Consider the following 14,534-nt stretch of genomic DNA (forward strand, 5'->3'; position numbering starts at 1 on the left):
TGACAGGAGCTGTAGTGCAGGGTGACAGGAGCAAGTGGTGCAGGGTGACAGGGGCTGTAGTGCAGGGTGACAGGAGCTGTGGTGCAGGGCGACAGGAGCTGTAGTGCAGGGTGACAGGAGCAGTGGTGCAGGGGTGACAGGAGCAGTGGTGCAGGGTGACAGGAGCTGTGGTGCAGGGTGACAGGAGCTGTAGTGCAGGGTGACAGGAGCTGTGGTGCAGGGTGACAGGAGCTGTAGTGCAGGGTGACAGGAGCTGTGGTGCAGGGTGACAGGAGCTGTGGTGCAGGGTGACATGAGCAGAGAGAGATACGGTTGACAACCGATTGCGAGTTTTTTTTTTGAACATTTCTATCGGGGTCAATTGATGTAAAACTTTTCTTGGTCACGTACAGACTCGCGTTCAGGCGCTTTCCTTTTCCGCGAACCCCAGAAGTTCAAAAATAGCCGAGTGGATAATGTTCATAAGACTGTCCCGTCTAAAATAGTGTCGTGGAATGCCTCCGTTTCCAGTGTCGGCTTGCAGCGCGCGAACTCCGGTCACGTACACTCACACCAGGGCCCTTGGCAGTGCAGGTGAACACGAGTGACAGGGCATATATCCTGTGCTGTACCGTGCGGTAGTAACTGGGGATTTGCCGTTTAGCGGTGAGCGCACAGCGCTACGAACCCCGACAACAAACACGTGTTCGATTCATACTCTTTAGTTTTTTTCGGTAAAGTCATGTAGGTAAAAAAATAAACAAAAAATAAAAAATAAATTAAATCACGACGTTTCGGGCGCAACACAAGCGTCCGTCATCAAATCTAGAATTAACGAGTTCGATTCCGGCGCACGGCCAACACGGTGACGATTATGTGACCCGGTCCTGGGGCCTCAAATGAGACAAATGCAGTTCGAGAGGTGATGATGACCACCCACTCCTCCTCGTGCACCGTGCCGGCCTTCTTTGGATGCTCGTTAACAGCACTTGCGATCAACAAATTGTGGGGGCTATATGGGGGATCTTTGTCTTGAAAGAAGCTGCGATCCCGGCCACCCGAGTTCGATGTCCACTAATTTTAGATGCGGCTGCTTCTGCGGACGTCTGGAACGCTCCTCCTTCCGATATTAGGAAGTCACCTGGAGCTGTGCGCTTTCAAATAGTCTACATTGACAAAAAAACACGTTTCTTTGGAACTGATTTTGTGTGTGTGTGTGTTCAAGTTTGTTGCCCTTTACCCCCTCCCTCCGCAACTCCAATTAGCGCGGTTGGGTATGTACGGTGCGCCAAACAAGTTCGACACACATACACACAGCACCGTAGTCAGCCATCGGTGTGCGTGGCCGTGAGCGTCGGATTCGTCGCGCCGAACGCTCCCCGCCCGCGCTGTTCTCCACGTGCAGACACAAATCGAGGCGGCGACTCGGAGCGTTCCACGGGTGATTTCAAATCGGTTTAATGTGAAAAGGCGCGGTACACTTACTCCTCTTAAAACGTCACCCCCCCCCAACCCCCGCTTGCTGCGGCACTCAAGCTGGCGGATTCGCGGGTCCGCAAACCAAAAAGCAAAGTTCACGCACGCGCGTGGGATCATGGGGGGGGCGGGGCGCACGCGCGCGTGGGATCATGGGGGGGGGGGGGCGCACGCGCGCGTGGGATCATGGGGGGGGGGAACGCACGCGCACGTGGGATCATGGGGGGGGGGGGGCGCACGCGCGCGTGGGATCATGGGGGGGGGGGACGCACGCGCGTGGGATCATGGGGGGGGGGGACGCACGCGCGTGGGATCATGGGGGGGGGGGGAACGCACGCGCACGTGGGATCATGGGGGGGGGGGGGGGACGCACGCGCGTGGGATCATGGGGGGGGGGGGACGCACGCGCGTGGATCATGGGGGGGGGGGGGGGTGGGGACGCGCGCGCGTGGGATCATGGGGGGGGGGGACGCACGCGCGTGGGATCATGGGGGGGGGGGGACGCACGCGCGTGGGATCATGGGGGGGGGGGCGCACGCGCGCGTAGGATCATGGGGGGGGGGGGGACGCACGCGCGTGGGATCATGGGGGGGGGGGGACGCACGCGCGTGGGATCATGGGGGGGGGGGGGGGAACGCACGCGCACGTGGGATCATGGGGGGGGGGGGACGCACGCGCGTGGGATCATGGGGGGGGGGGGGGGACGCACGCGCGTGGGATCATGGGGGGGGGTGGGGACGCGCGCGCGTGGGATCATGGGGGGGGGGGACGCACGCGCGTGGGATCATGGGGGGGGGGGGAACGCACGCGCACGTGGGATCATGGGGGGGGGGGGACGCACGCGCGTGGGATCATGGGGGGGGGGGACGCACGCGCGTGGGATCATGGGGGGGGGGGGACGCACGCGCGTGGGATCATGGGGGGGGGGGGACGCACGCGCGTGGGATCATGGGGGGGGGGGGGAACGCACGCGCACGTGGGATCATGGGGGGGGGGGGGGGACGCACGCGCGTGGGATCATGGGGGGGGGGTGGGGACGCGCGCGCGTGGGATCATGGGGGGGGGGGGACGCACGCGCGTGGGATCATGGGGGGGGGGGGGACGCACGCGCGTGGGATCATGGGGGGGGGGTGGGGACGCGCGCGCGTGGGATCATGGGGGGGGGGGGACGCACGCGCGTGGGATCATGGGGGGGGGACGCACGCGCGTGGGATCATGGGGGGGGGGGGGGGGGGGGAACGCACGCGCACGTGGGATCATGGGGGGGGGGAACGCACGCGCGCGTCCGTAACACCCAGTTGTGACACGACCCTGACACCAGTCGCACTCCCTCCCCCCCCTTTTTCAAGTATTGCTGAAGAATGCCCACCCCTCCCCCCTGCCCCCCCAAACCCCCCCCCCCCCCCGCTTCACCATACCGCCTGCCCCAGGTATTGCATATATTTGCCGCATTTTCACAAACGCGTCGTGTATTACTCCGAGCGGTGGATTACGTTGCACGCGAAAAGAAAAAGCGCGTTTATAATGATGCTTCCCATCTTTCTTTTTTCGTTTTGTTTTGTTTAAGCTTTTAAATACAATTGCATCAATTCTGAGCTGAGAAAAAGAAAAACCAGGGGGGGGGGAGGCAAAAAAAACAACCTCGGGTTAACTTCCAAGTTAGACAGCAAATAAAGTACGTCTATGCAAATAAATATGCTCGTGACTTTTTTTTTTAACGCCGCTCTTTCGTATCCCACGGTTGGCGCGGTCACCAGAGCTCTTGAAAGACGCAACATTATTATTCTCTTTACAACAACAACAGCAACAACAACAACAAAACCCCACACTCGATCTGACAGCGACGTCGATGGCACTGATAATAAATAAACACCATCTGAAACAAAGGGAATAAATATGCTTACAAAGGTAAGACTTGATTCTGGAGAGAGCGACGTTACACGTTTGGCGCAAACGATGCTCCGCTCCCCTCGCCACGTGCGCTTTTTGCTCGGCATTTTGGTTTTACAACGGCGGGACAGATATAGACGAGGCAAAGAATATGCGTTCTTGAGGAAACAGGAGACGGAAGGGACGCCGCACCATTTACAGGCGAAATTGGTGGGGCCGACTCGCCCGTGAAATCAAGGTCAGCGTGCTGGACTTGAAATCCCGCTTCGATGCCACGTGCTGGCGAGGCAATGGAGCGAGTTTCAGGAAAAAAATTAACCCGTAAAAACAAAGTTTTTCACTATAAATCCTTTATATGCGTGGCATCGGTTTTATTTTATTATTCATTTCTGTTTTTCTCGAGTAAGAGTTTCATTTCTATCACATTGGTATTTTAAATTAAATATGAAAAAAATTTTTCCTAAAAAGTGGAAAATTTAGGAAAAACATTTTCACGAAAATAAATTGTCACGCACAACGAGTCTGTGTGCAAAATGTCAGCTCCATTGGATCACGGGAAGTGGGTTCAAAAACGACCGAAAGATTTGCACGGTCGTAAGCGCGCAAGCAAGCAAGCAAGTGAAACTTAATATAAAGGATTTAAAAACGTCACCCGCCACCTCTGCCCAAGCCAGCGGCACAACTGGTGGCACACCAGTCGGTAGGATCGGCAGGTGGCGTGTGGTGGGGTAAAGTGTGGGTAACTCTGCCACCTCTTCCACAACGTGTGGCCGAATAGCCTCGAGATCCTTCCGAGCGGAGGCCCTTCCATTGCCAGTGGCGTAGAGCAGGCAATTGCAGGGGCTGCACCTTTATCTTTGTACTGCCACTATGGCAGTACACCTTGCTGATCTCGTCAAGGCTAACCATTGAACAAAGATGGTCACCGCATCACACGCTTGCACGTGCGCTTCTGCGGCCGTCTGGAACGCTATTCCCTCCGATATTAGGGAGACATTGGAGCTAATGCACTTTAAAATCTAGACTGAAAACTCATTTCTTTAGTTTGTTGTCCTTCCACCGCACCTCCGATCAGCACGGTTGACTACGTACGGTGCGAAAGAAGATTAAAAATACACCCGTACGTTACGCACACGAATGAGGCCGACTAGTTTTCAGCACGGAGCTATTTTCTTGCCATTGCGAGCTCGGCGGAGCATGCTTGCAGGTCACTGCGAGAGTGTGCGGCTGAACGCAGAGGGACAGAGGGAAGAAAAGCGAAGCGGTGGCAAGAAAGAGAGAGAAATCACTGGCTGGAGGAGAGCTCGAAGTGGAAGTGAATTCCAATGCCGGACGGCCTAGTGGTCACTGTTCGCTCCTCCCTGAGAGCACGTCTCTGTGCATGGGGATGACCGTTCAAGTTGAAACATCCGCCACCGCCACACAGTGATAACACGCCGATCAGATTGTTCCAAATGACAACATGGATGTTAAATACCCTGCAGCATCCACTACCCCCTCCCTGCTCCCTGCCCCCCCCCGGAATGACAGCAGAACGTCAAGTCCCACGCCCAAATTACAAAGGCGAAACATTCTCTGGCAGCGAATGAAGAAAGTGTTTTTTTTGTTTTGGTTGTAACTGAAGCAGAGCTGGGAGACGCGAGAGGGAAGCGACGCCGTTCGCCGCATCTCGGACTGCAAACGTCGAGGCGGGAAAGGAGGGGGCGAAAGCTAAATTCTGCACACTAGCCACCATCGAGGCCGACTTAAAAGGCACTACTCAATCAATGAAATAAAACCAGTCTTCAATCAAGGCGCTAAATAAACAAACAAAAAAACTGGGATGGCAACCGTAGGTGGAGTACGCGCGATGAGAATCTTCGTGAGCCGAGTTGTTGATACGAAGAGAGAAAAAACCAGATTTGACAACATGGCTTCTGAGAGTGTAATCACTTGCAAGGCCCATGTCCGGGCTTGATCGTGAAACAGGCCAGGCCCTGGAAGAGAGGGGCCTTGGAGCCGCCCCCTCGATGAAAAACAAACAACAACAAGTAAATCGCATGATTGTCTGTTGCGATATGTGGATATGGTGAGGATGAACTATAACAAAAAAGGCACTTTGCTTCATTAAATAAAATAAAAACCGTCTTTCGCTTTGCCTCTGCCGCAGCCGAGGCCCAGAATCTTAGCCGGTAAGACTACGTCCTGACCTGATGAACTCGTTCCGACAAGACGAATGCAAGCCCCCCCCCTCCCCCCAGTACACGCAACGTTGTGCCGGCCCTCTTTATAATAAATCAAAGAGCGTGATCTTGAGCGGTATTAAAGCATTTGAGTGCACCGTGAAGAGATTGTTTTTGTTAATTCAACGGACGCGCCGTTTATATCTCGGCGGCTGCCGCTCTCTTTTTTTTCTCCTCCTCCTCCTTTAGAATTTTCGCCACTGTGACCGCGTGTTCCCAGAAAGTCCCGCGAGGAGGGAACAGCGCGCCGGGAGCACGCGGAAGCGAAAGGAATTCAGAGTTTCACCGCGTCCGTGCACCGTCGCGGGAACATGAAACCATCGCGCAAAACTCCGGTCATCCTAGCAGCAGCAGCAGCATCAGCAGCGGGGGCGGCGGCTTTCTCGGCTTTCCTGGCTAACCGTCAAACAGACGACCACCACATCGCGCGGCGCTTTCAGATGCGCCTGTGCGGCCGTCTGGAACGCCTCTTCCTTCCGATATCAGGAAGCCACTGGAGCTATGCACTGTTAAATCCAAATTGAAAACCCGTTTCTTTAGAACTGTTTTTTTTGTGTGTTCAGTTTGTTGTCCTTCGCCCCGCACCTGCGATTTCGCACACAGGTTGGCTGTGTGCGGTGCGAAAAAAAATGTTCAAACATATGTACAGAAACATCGTCAGTGGCTTTCAAACCACACAGTACTAAAGGCGGTGGCCTCGTGTAGTCAGCCCCTGAGTGACCAGAATTTAAATCAGATCGAAAACACGTCAAAGAAGCCTCCGAGTGACCACTCGATCCGGCCCTTAATTCCACCAAATGCCAAGCCATGAATGTTGTTTTAAGCTCTTCACCCGCAAACACATTCAACAGAAGCGTGACATTTACAGGGTCCTTTGTAAAACAAAAGTCGAGTATACTGTGCCTCATTTCTATAAATGGTGGGTGGTGAAGGGGCTTGCTCACTACGCACTCAGGCAACACACGAAGTAAACCAAATCAAATCCACCATCAAACACACAAAAAATACGTACACTATAACAACCATGTAATACTTATTAAAAGTTGCTTAAGACACGAAAATAAACAATTTGACTAAAACTGTCCATCGATGCACACACCAACGCACAGCCACTCACAAATCAACAAACATCATCATCACCATCACGGATCATTCTGCTTCATATCGTTTCCCCCCCGGGCCCCACCCCCGCCTGCCCCGCGACTGATCGTGGTGTAAATGCTGACGAGTGTGAAGGCCTCAGAAACTGCTGCAAGACCCCGATAGGTCCCGCAGGACCACGAATCTTTGGAGGTTCCAAGGGACGGGCAGACGGCAACCATCACCGTCGTTTTGTTAACAACCCTCCGCTCGATGCCTCCCCCTGCCCCGCCTCCCCTGCCCCCGCCTCCCCCCCCACGCCTTTAAAGAAGGGACTCATCTTAACCGCACTACGCCGAGTCGCGTTTTAGGGCGAGGTCGATACACAAGAAAACACAAACAACAAACAACCGAACGCACTTTGTAAGTAATGCAAAACAACGACGACAACAACTAACAACAACGGATTTGACTGCACCCCGTTTTAGACGCGGGCTGCCGACGCGGTAGATTTAAACGGGCCGTAAAACAACCGTCGCTGCTCGTTGCAACCCGCTGTGAAGCACGACTGACCCCCCTTGCAGCAGCCCGTGTTCTCGCGAGTGGGGGGACACTGTCGCGCTTGCCGGAAACTTTAAGGATTCTCGAGAACCAACCAACCAACAACAGCAGCAGCAGCAACCAACAAAATCGCAACCCCGCTCCACGGCACCGGAACGGTGGCGTGCAGCGTGCGGTGTGTGCTGGCCGGCACGCGGGAGGGGCGCGCTTGAGGATTTGAGGATCACGGAGAGGAACTCCGCTGAAGGATCACTCACAAAAAACGTCGCAGGCTTCGAACTCCCGCCGCAAAGCAAAACATCCTTTTTGCTCACCGCCACTTACATATATCTCTTTGCTTTTCGTCCGAGCAGCCGTTTGAGAGGGCCGATTGGTATTTGAACAGGTTACAGTTTTGTACACTTGCTTAGAAAAAACTAATTTTTTTAAAATCCTGCAGATGTCGCACCCCTCCTGCGGGGGTGAGGGCGGTGTGTGTGGGGGGGGGGTTGTGTTTCCGTCGAGGTCGAGGTCATGCGGGGCTCTCTCTCCCCCCTTCACTGCGACGGCGACTCCACCAGAATCTGCTTCACAAACGTGGCCACGTCACGTTCTCCTTGGTGTCGTGCATCTTGAAAAACGGGTGCTCCTGAAACACACAAGGGGGGGAGGGAGGAGGAGCGCCGCGGTGGCGAGATGTTAACCACCTCGCCTAGTATACAGGCGCTCGTGGGTTCGTCGGTTCGATCCCGACCCTGATAACGCCTGTATACTTTGTCTCTCTCCTCAGTCTTCTCCACGGGGAGAGAGAGAGAAGAAAACATGCAAACTCCAAATATACGGGCGTCACTCAGGGTCAGGATCGAACCCACGACCTCCTGCATAACAGGCGAGCGAGTTAACATCTCACCACCGCACGTGCCTAAGTATACGAGGACCCTTGCAACTAACGATTCCCGCGGGCCAACGGCGACCCACACAGTCGCTCCCCAACTCGTCCCGAAATTACATTCGTAGCTTGGGCCCGAAGAAGCCCGAGGCTTGTGTAAAAGCTTGAACGACAATAGCTGGGCGACAGGACGTCGATGACATCATGGCCAGCAGACACGCGGCATGCCACGAGGCCAGAGATCCCCGGGCGCCAGCCCGCATTGCTGTGCCTTCCAACGTCCGATCTGCCGTGCGCGTTGCGACCTCTACCGCACACAAGAGGCGTTGCACGGTTGCACGCTCATCCCTGGGAAGTGCAGGGGGGGGGGACCGCCCTGCTGGGTGAGGTTGCCCACCAACGATTAAAGCAAAGAGCCAAGCCAAGGGGTTAGAGGTCGGTACCCACATTGGGTGGCAAATGCTACCAGTGTCCACTACGGGCAGTGTCCACTATGAGCAATGTCCACCAAGGTTGGTTTACAATACAAACTAAACTACGTGTATTCTTTTCATTTGAGCAGGTTAGGCCCACTAGTGCTATGTAGCTCTTATTCAGAAGCAACCAGGCCACAAATGACAGCTCAACGAAGTGGCTTATCGTCACGTCGACATTTCTAGCAGCCAAATGCACGGAAAAACCCGAGAGGACTCTGGGTAAAATCCACGCCTATGAAAAACAGCGTTATAGATCATCGGATTCCTCCAGTATGAATAAAGTTTCTGATTCATGTATGTGGGCCAGTGGGCCAGAGGATCAGAATGTTCGCATTTACCATCAGCTCGGCGGTACAGTTGGCCTGTCCTCTGGGGTTCTTCTTCAGGCTGAAATAAAAATTTAAAAAAAACGGGAAACAAACATTGAACTTTAAGTTAGATATCCACAACGCACCGTCGTAAATTGTTAACGTAAAAAAGTTTATGCGTCGTTCGAGACCGGCCATATCGTTTAAAAAATAATAAAAGCACGCTCTGCGCTGCTAACTTCCAACATGCAGTGTCAGACAAACAAGATACCGTTTAACATACAATGAGTGTCATACAAACAAGATGTCATTAATATACAATGAGTGTCATACAAACAAGATGTCATTAACATACAATGAGTCTCCTCCTCTAAGGCAACAACATCAACGCTGTTTTCTCTCAGATTTCCGGCCAGGAAGCCACATTTAGGTGCTGTAGAGTCCCTTCAGTGTTTGGTTCGGTGCACTCAAAAGCCTCGCCCGATTGGCCTGGACGACGGCATCAGTCGTGTTAACGTCAACACAAGAACGTGTAGCAGGTGGCGCGTGCGTGCGCGGATGTACCAATGCGCGGCGAACTGCACGAACTCCGGGGAGAAACGGTCGGCGGGCAGCTGCGGCGACGGCTCGTCCACCACCTGCTTGAGCTGCTGGAAGGGCGTCCCCCACGACTCGTACGGGAACTTGACGGATGGCCAGTTCGATCTGCCACGGCAAGCACGCTTCGCTCGCTTCACCACACCACGCCCTCCTCGCTCCTCGCCTCCGTTCCTCCCTCCCTCTCTCTCCCCATCCCTCCCTTCCTCTCCTGCCTCACATCCTCCCCTCTCCTTCCTCCCCCCCCCCTCCCTCCCTTTCCTCCGTTCCTCCCTCGCCTCTCCTCCCTCTCCTGCCTCCCTCCCCTTCTCTCCCTCCCTTTCCTCCCTCCCTCCCTCCCTCCCTCTCCCCCCTCCCCCCTCTCCTCTGCCTCCATTCCTCCCTCCCTCTCCTCTCGTCCCTATCCTCCGTTTCTCTCTCCCTCTCCTCCTCCCTCCCTCTCCTGCCTCACATCCTCCCTCTCCCCTCTCCTCTCTCCCTCTCCTCCGTTCCTCCCTCCCTCTCCCCCCTCTCTTCCTCTCCTGCCTCACATCCTCCCTCCCCCTCCTCCCTCCCTCTCCTCCGTTCCTCCCTCCATTTCCTGCCTCCCTCTCCTCCCTCTCCTACCTCCCTCCCCTCTCTCCCTCCCTTTCCTCCCTCCCTCCCTCCGCTCTACAATCGGACCGCCAGGTTCAGGCCGAGCGGCCCGAGCCGTCACTGGCTCCTGGGCTCAGCGAGGGCGGACCGCGTTGTGGTTTTCTCGGTGCAGGCGACCCACTGCCGCGACCGCCGCCCGGGCGCCGCGTGGGCCCGCGTCGCTGCGACCGACGCACGGCGCTACGGGTAAAGCCCCGATTACAAAAAAAAAACCCGAGTTCCAGTCCACACACTGCAGCCGTCGCGAAATGCAAGACGCATCCTTCTACTATCTGGGCTCTTGTCTGTGCTGCCTGGGGGGATGGGGGGGGGGCCCGTCTGTCCTGTGAGCTGTCGGTCTAATTTTGGGACTCGCCCAAACTCCCTTCGGGGAAACGTCCCACACAGCCGCCTCGGCATCACGGTGTGGGGGGGGGGTCTCAGAAACCCCCCCCACCCCCACCCCCACCCCCGCCCCCCCCCCCCTTTGTCTGTCTCCCTGCGTCTCGCTTGGCACCTCCGATTGTAGCTCTTCGTGCTTATTTTGTTACTTCTAGATTTGAAGCTTTCGTGACTGCAAGGATTCATACTCTTAGGTTTTTTCGGTAAAGTCACGTAGGTAAAAAATATAATTAAAATTAATAAAAGTAAAATAAAAAATCACGACGTTTCGGAGGCAACACAAGCTTCCGTCTTCAGGTGGAATCCTTCCCCCCCCCCCCCACCTCCGAGTATCCACGGTTAGCTACGTACGGTGCAAAAGAAGCTCAACACACGTACATAGCTTCTTCCTGCCTCTCTCCCTACGTCTCCTAAACCTGAAGCCACCTCTTTCTCCTTTGGTACGTAATAAACTTCATTCGTGCATTCCGCTTACCATGGTGATGCCCAGACTCCAAATGTCTGACTTGACATTATAACCTTTCTGGCTCAAGTCAGGGTTGATCCTCTCCGGCTGTAGACAAGAAGAGAGACAGCAAAAGGCACACAGCGGTTCATTTGCTAATACGATGTTTGCCACTATGGGAACCTCATTTGCCAGTAAAAATATGATAATTGGTTGCCAGATAGAAGGGTAAAGAACCAATTATCATATTTTTACTGGCAAATGAGGTTCCCATAGTGTAAATGCTTGCCCCGAGCTCTCATACTCTGATGGTGCATTGTCTTTGAGTTGTGCGCCTTTTGGCGTCATCTGGTCCAACCCATATGAGACTAGGCTCTAAGGAAAGCTGTCTCGGGTGTGGATCAATCAACTTTAAGGACAGTGCACATTATCAGAGTTATGTTCTTTTGTTTGTATTATGACTGCAGGTATTGCGGTCTATGCAAACATGACTCCTTGTAAAAAGGTGCCAGTTTTGTTGCCAGATAGAAGGGTAAAGAACCAATTATCAAGATGTTTGCCGTCTCTTACCTGGTTGAATAAAGCACGGTAGATTTTGAAATTACGCCTCCCAACAATATGACAACACACATGACACGTCACCGCCACAAAATAACAATAGGCAGAGCTTTCACGTGCAGAAAAAAATAGGTCAAATTCTAAAGATCAAATAACCTAGATGTATTGTTAAGTGCCGTAAAGTACCATGCTGCTGGCAATGTAAGAGTAATGATGATACTGTAATAGCAGTTATTTACAGATCAAAAATACTCGCTCATGGGATGGCCCTGATATATTGGGTTGTTTGTCCAATACGATTCATGAGTGTTGTGCCAGAAATGTTTTTAGTAGCCGGAGAAAACCCAAACCGAAAAGGAGATAATGTCCAAAGTTTGTTGTGGACAGAGCCCCATTGCCTCCGTGTTCAGAATCAGAATATTTATTTATACTCCAGGAATCCGATGAGCTATGAAGCTCTTTTTGTCAGAGACGTCCAGTAGGGACATCCCGCAGCCCCGCGACTACGACACGTGATCTGTACACGTGCTCGCCCACTGAAGCGCTAACCAGGCTTAAAACAAATAAGTATAACCCGTAAAAACAAAGTTTTTCACTATAAATCCTTTATATGCGTGGCAGCGAACTTAATATAAAGGATTTAAAAATATATTCGACTGTGAAGGATGCGGGGATATGATCCCGCGACCTTTGGCATGGGAAGCGAGGGCGCTACCAACTGCGCTACTCCGCCACGGCCTGTGGAGGGGTTACGCTCTGGGCTCTTACAATGTGACGTTCAGCCAAAGCCATGAATGAGTTCTATTTGAATATATGTAAAATATTTTTTTTTTGCCTAAAAAGTGTAACATTTTGGGAATTTTTTTTCACGAACATTAATTGTCTCGCACAACGAGTCTGTGTGGAAAATGTCAGCTCGATTGGATCACGGGAAGTGGGTTAAAAAACGACCGAAAGATTTGCACGGTCGTAAGCAAGCAAGCAAGCACGCAAGCAAGCAAGCACGCAAGCAAACTTAATATAAAGGATTTAAAAACGCTCCGGAGATTGGACGAGGTCGGGCGAAAGCGTCCGCGGGGCGATTGCAGCGCGGTGATGATCATTATTAAACCCATCGAGCGGTGACGAGCACACCAAAACGCGCAGCAGAGGGCGCCACCCAACCTGCAACCACCAATAGCTCTGCCTGCTCTGCGCAGGAGCAAAGCCTGCAAGGGGGGTCAAGTGTTCGCTCACGTCCGCCAGGACAACACGTGGAGGGGGTGGGGGCGATGCTTTCTAATGATTTACCATCACATCCTCTGGATTACGAGACGCTCCGGGGAGTAAGACGCACCCCAGACTAAACTTGCGCCCCGGGGGGCGTCAATACAGCTTCTGTACATAAATCTGGCGTGTGCACGCGCATTCACCCACACACCTATGCCAGATAATAATTATATAAGACGCACATCCCCCAACTTATTGCTTTAATTACACGTGGAAGGAGCGCGTCTTCATTTGAGTACAGCGATGCGCATCGCATTTGTTCGCAAACATAAAATCGGGGAGACAAAACGGCAAACGAGGCATTCGGTCAAAATGCATACGTACAACATACATCCGACATGCACACATACTTACTGCCATGTAGGGCTTGCAACCGGCATCCATCGTCTTGGCCACGGAGTCGACCAGGTAGCCACTGATCCCGAAGTCGCACATCTTCACGTGACCCTGCGTGTTGATGAGCACGTTTGAAGGTTTCACATCTAGTGGGGAAATCAAGCGGGCGGGGATTGGGAAACAAATTATTAAGCTAGAAACTACTTGTGAATTTATCAGGTAAGGCCCCACCGAGCTATTTTCATCTCTTTTTTTTCAGAAGCGACCTGGCCGCAAATTATAGCTCAACTAAGTGGTTTATCGCGTGTAAATGCATAGCAGCCAAATGCATGTTGATTATAAATTGGAGGGAAAAATCGAAGGGCCCGGAGAAAAATCCACGCGACCACGGGAGAGAGAGAGAGAGAGACGCAAACTCCAAATATACAGCAGGCATCCGGATCGGGACCGAACCCACGACTTCCTGCACATCAGGCATGGTAGTTGACATCTCCTAGTCACCGCCAACAATTACAGTCCACGATGGTGGACGATGGGCGAGCAAGCAGCTGTGTGTGGAGGAGCTCGACAACAACACAATCCCTTACCTCTGTGAATCACGGACAGCTTCCTGTGCAAGTGCTCCAAAGCCTTGACGATCTGTTGAGAGGGCACACGTAAGAGGAACATTGTTTCACTCATTACAGTGCAATATTTAACTTCACGTACGCCCGCTTGCTAAACCGGCTCAGCATTGTAGATTGCACAGTATGCCGTTGACAAAATCAGTGCCACCAAGTTGAATTAACCACGGGTTAGTAAATTGGGATAATACGGAGCAAATCATTGCTCCCCTTACTGGCAGCGGACACGAATGCCCGATTGCAGGACAACAAGTTGCCGGAGGTGCCGAATCACCTTGTGCCCACAGGGGCAGCTGCCAGCGGGGGTGCCCTTTCAAACGTGTTGAGATGAGAGACGCCACAACACATCCTATTCTATTTTATTTTTATTTTACGAGGTAAGGCCTCACGGAGCTATGCAGCTCTCTTTCAGAAGCAGCCTGGCTTTCACAAATGATAGCTCAACGAAGTGGCTTATCGCGTGGAAATGTATAGCAGCCAAATACTCTAATTGCACGTTGACTCTAAATGTGGAGGGAGAAACCGGAGGACCCGGAGAAAAATCCACGTGACCAACGGGGAGAGAGACATGCAAACTCCAAATATACAGCAGGCATCAGGGTCGGGATCGAACCCATGACCTCTTGTATACCAGGCGAAGTAGTTAACATCTCGCCGCAGTGGTACATGTGACGTGGCGTGGCGTGGTATGGTTATTTAACATCTCGCCACTTTGGCGCCACATAGGAGGGCGGCTCTATCAAACACGAAATCGTTAACATTCACGTCCATCTAGAGTGAGCGAGCGTGCAAGCAAGCGTGGCGATGACGATCAGAGGCTGCGAACGGG

At 53.3% G+C, this 14,534-nt stretch overlaps 1 protein-coding gene across 1 annotated transcript in view; it reads right to left on the reverse strand.

The window, feature by feature from the left end:
* Nucleotides 1-7,535: 7,535 nt before the first annotated feature.
* Nucleotides 7,536-14,534, reverse strand: part of LOC144940784 (dual specificity mitogen-activated protein kinase kinase 6-like) — a 53,994-nt gene continuing 46,995 nt past the window's right edge. The window contains 8 exon segments of the mRNA XM_078867186.1: nucleotides 7,536-7,795; nucleotides 7,798-7,836; nucleotides 8,891-8,939; nucleotides 9,425-9,549; nucleotides 9,551-9,565; nucleotides 10,950-11,027; nucleotides 13,101-13,228; nucleotides 13,670-13,721. Of these exon segments, the coding sequence (XP_078723312.1) occupies nucleotides 7,745-7,795; nucleotides 7,798-7,836; nucleotides 8,891-8,939; nucleotides 9,425-9,549; nucleotides 9,551-9,565; nucleotides 10,950-11,027; nucleotides 13,101-13,228; nucleotides 13,670-13,721 (537 nt within the window). The 3' untranslated portion in view covers nucleotides 7,536-7,744.

The sequence above is a fragment of the Lampetra fluviatilis genome, chromosome 23, assembly GCF_964198595.1.
Source record: "Lampetra fluviatilis chromosome 23, kcLamFluv1.1, whole genome shotgun sequence".
In the NCBI taxonomy this organism is placed as follows: Eukaryota; Metazoa; Chordata; class Hyperoartia; order Petromyzontiformes; family Petromyzontidae; genus Lampetra; species Lampetra fluviatilis.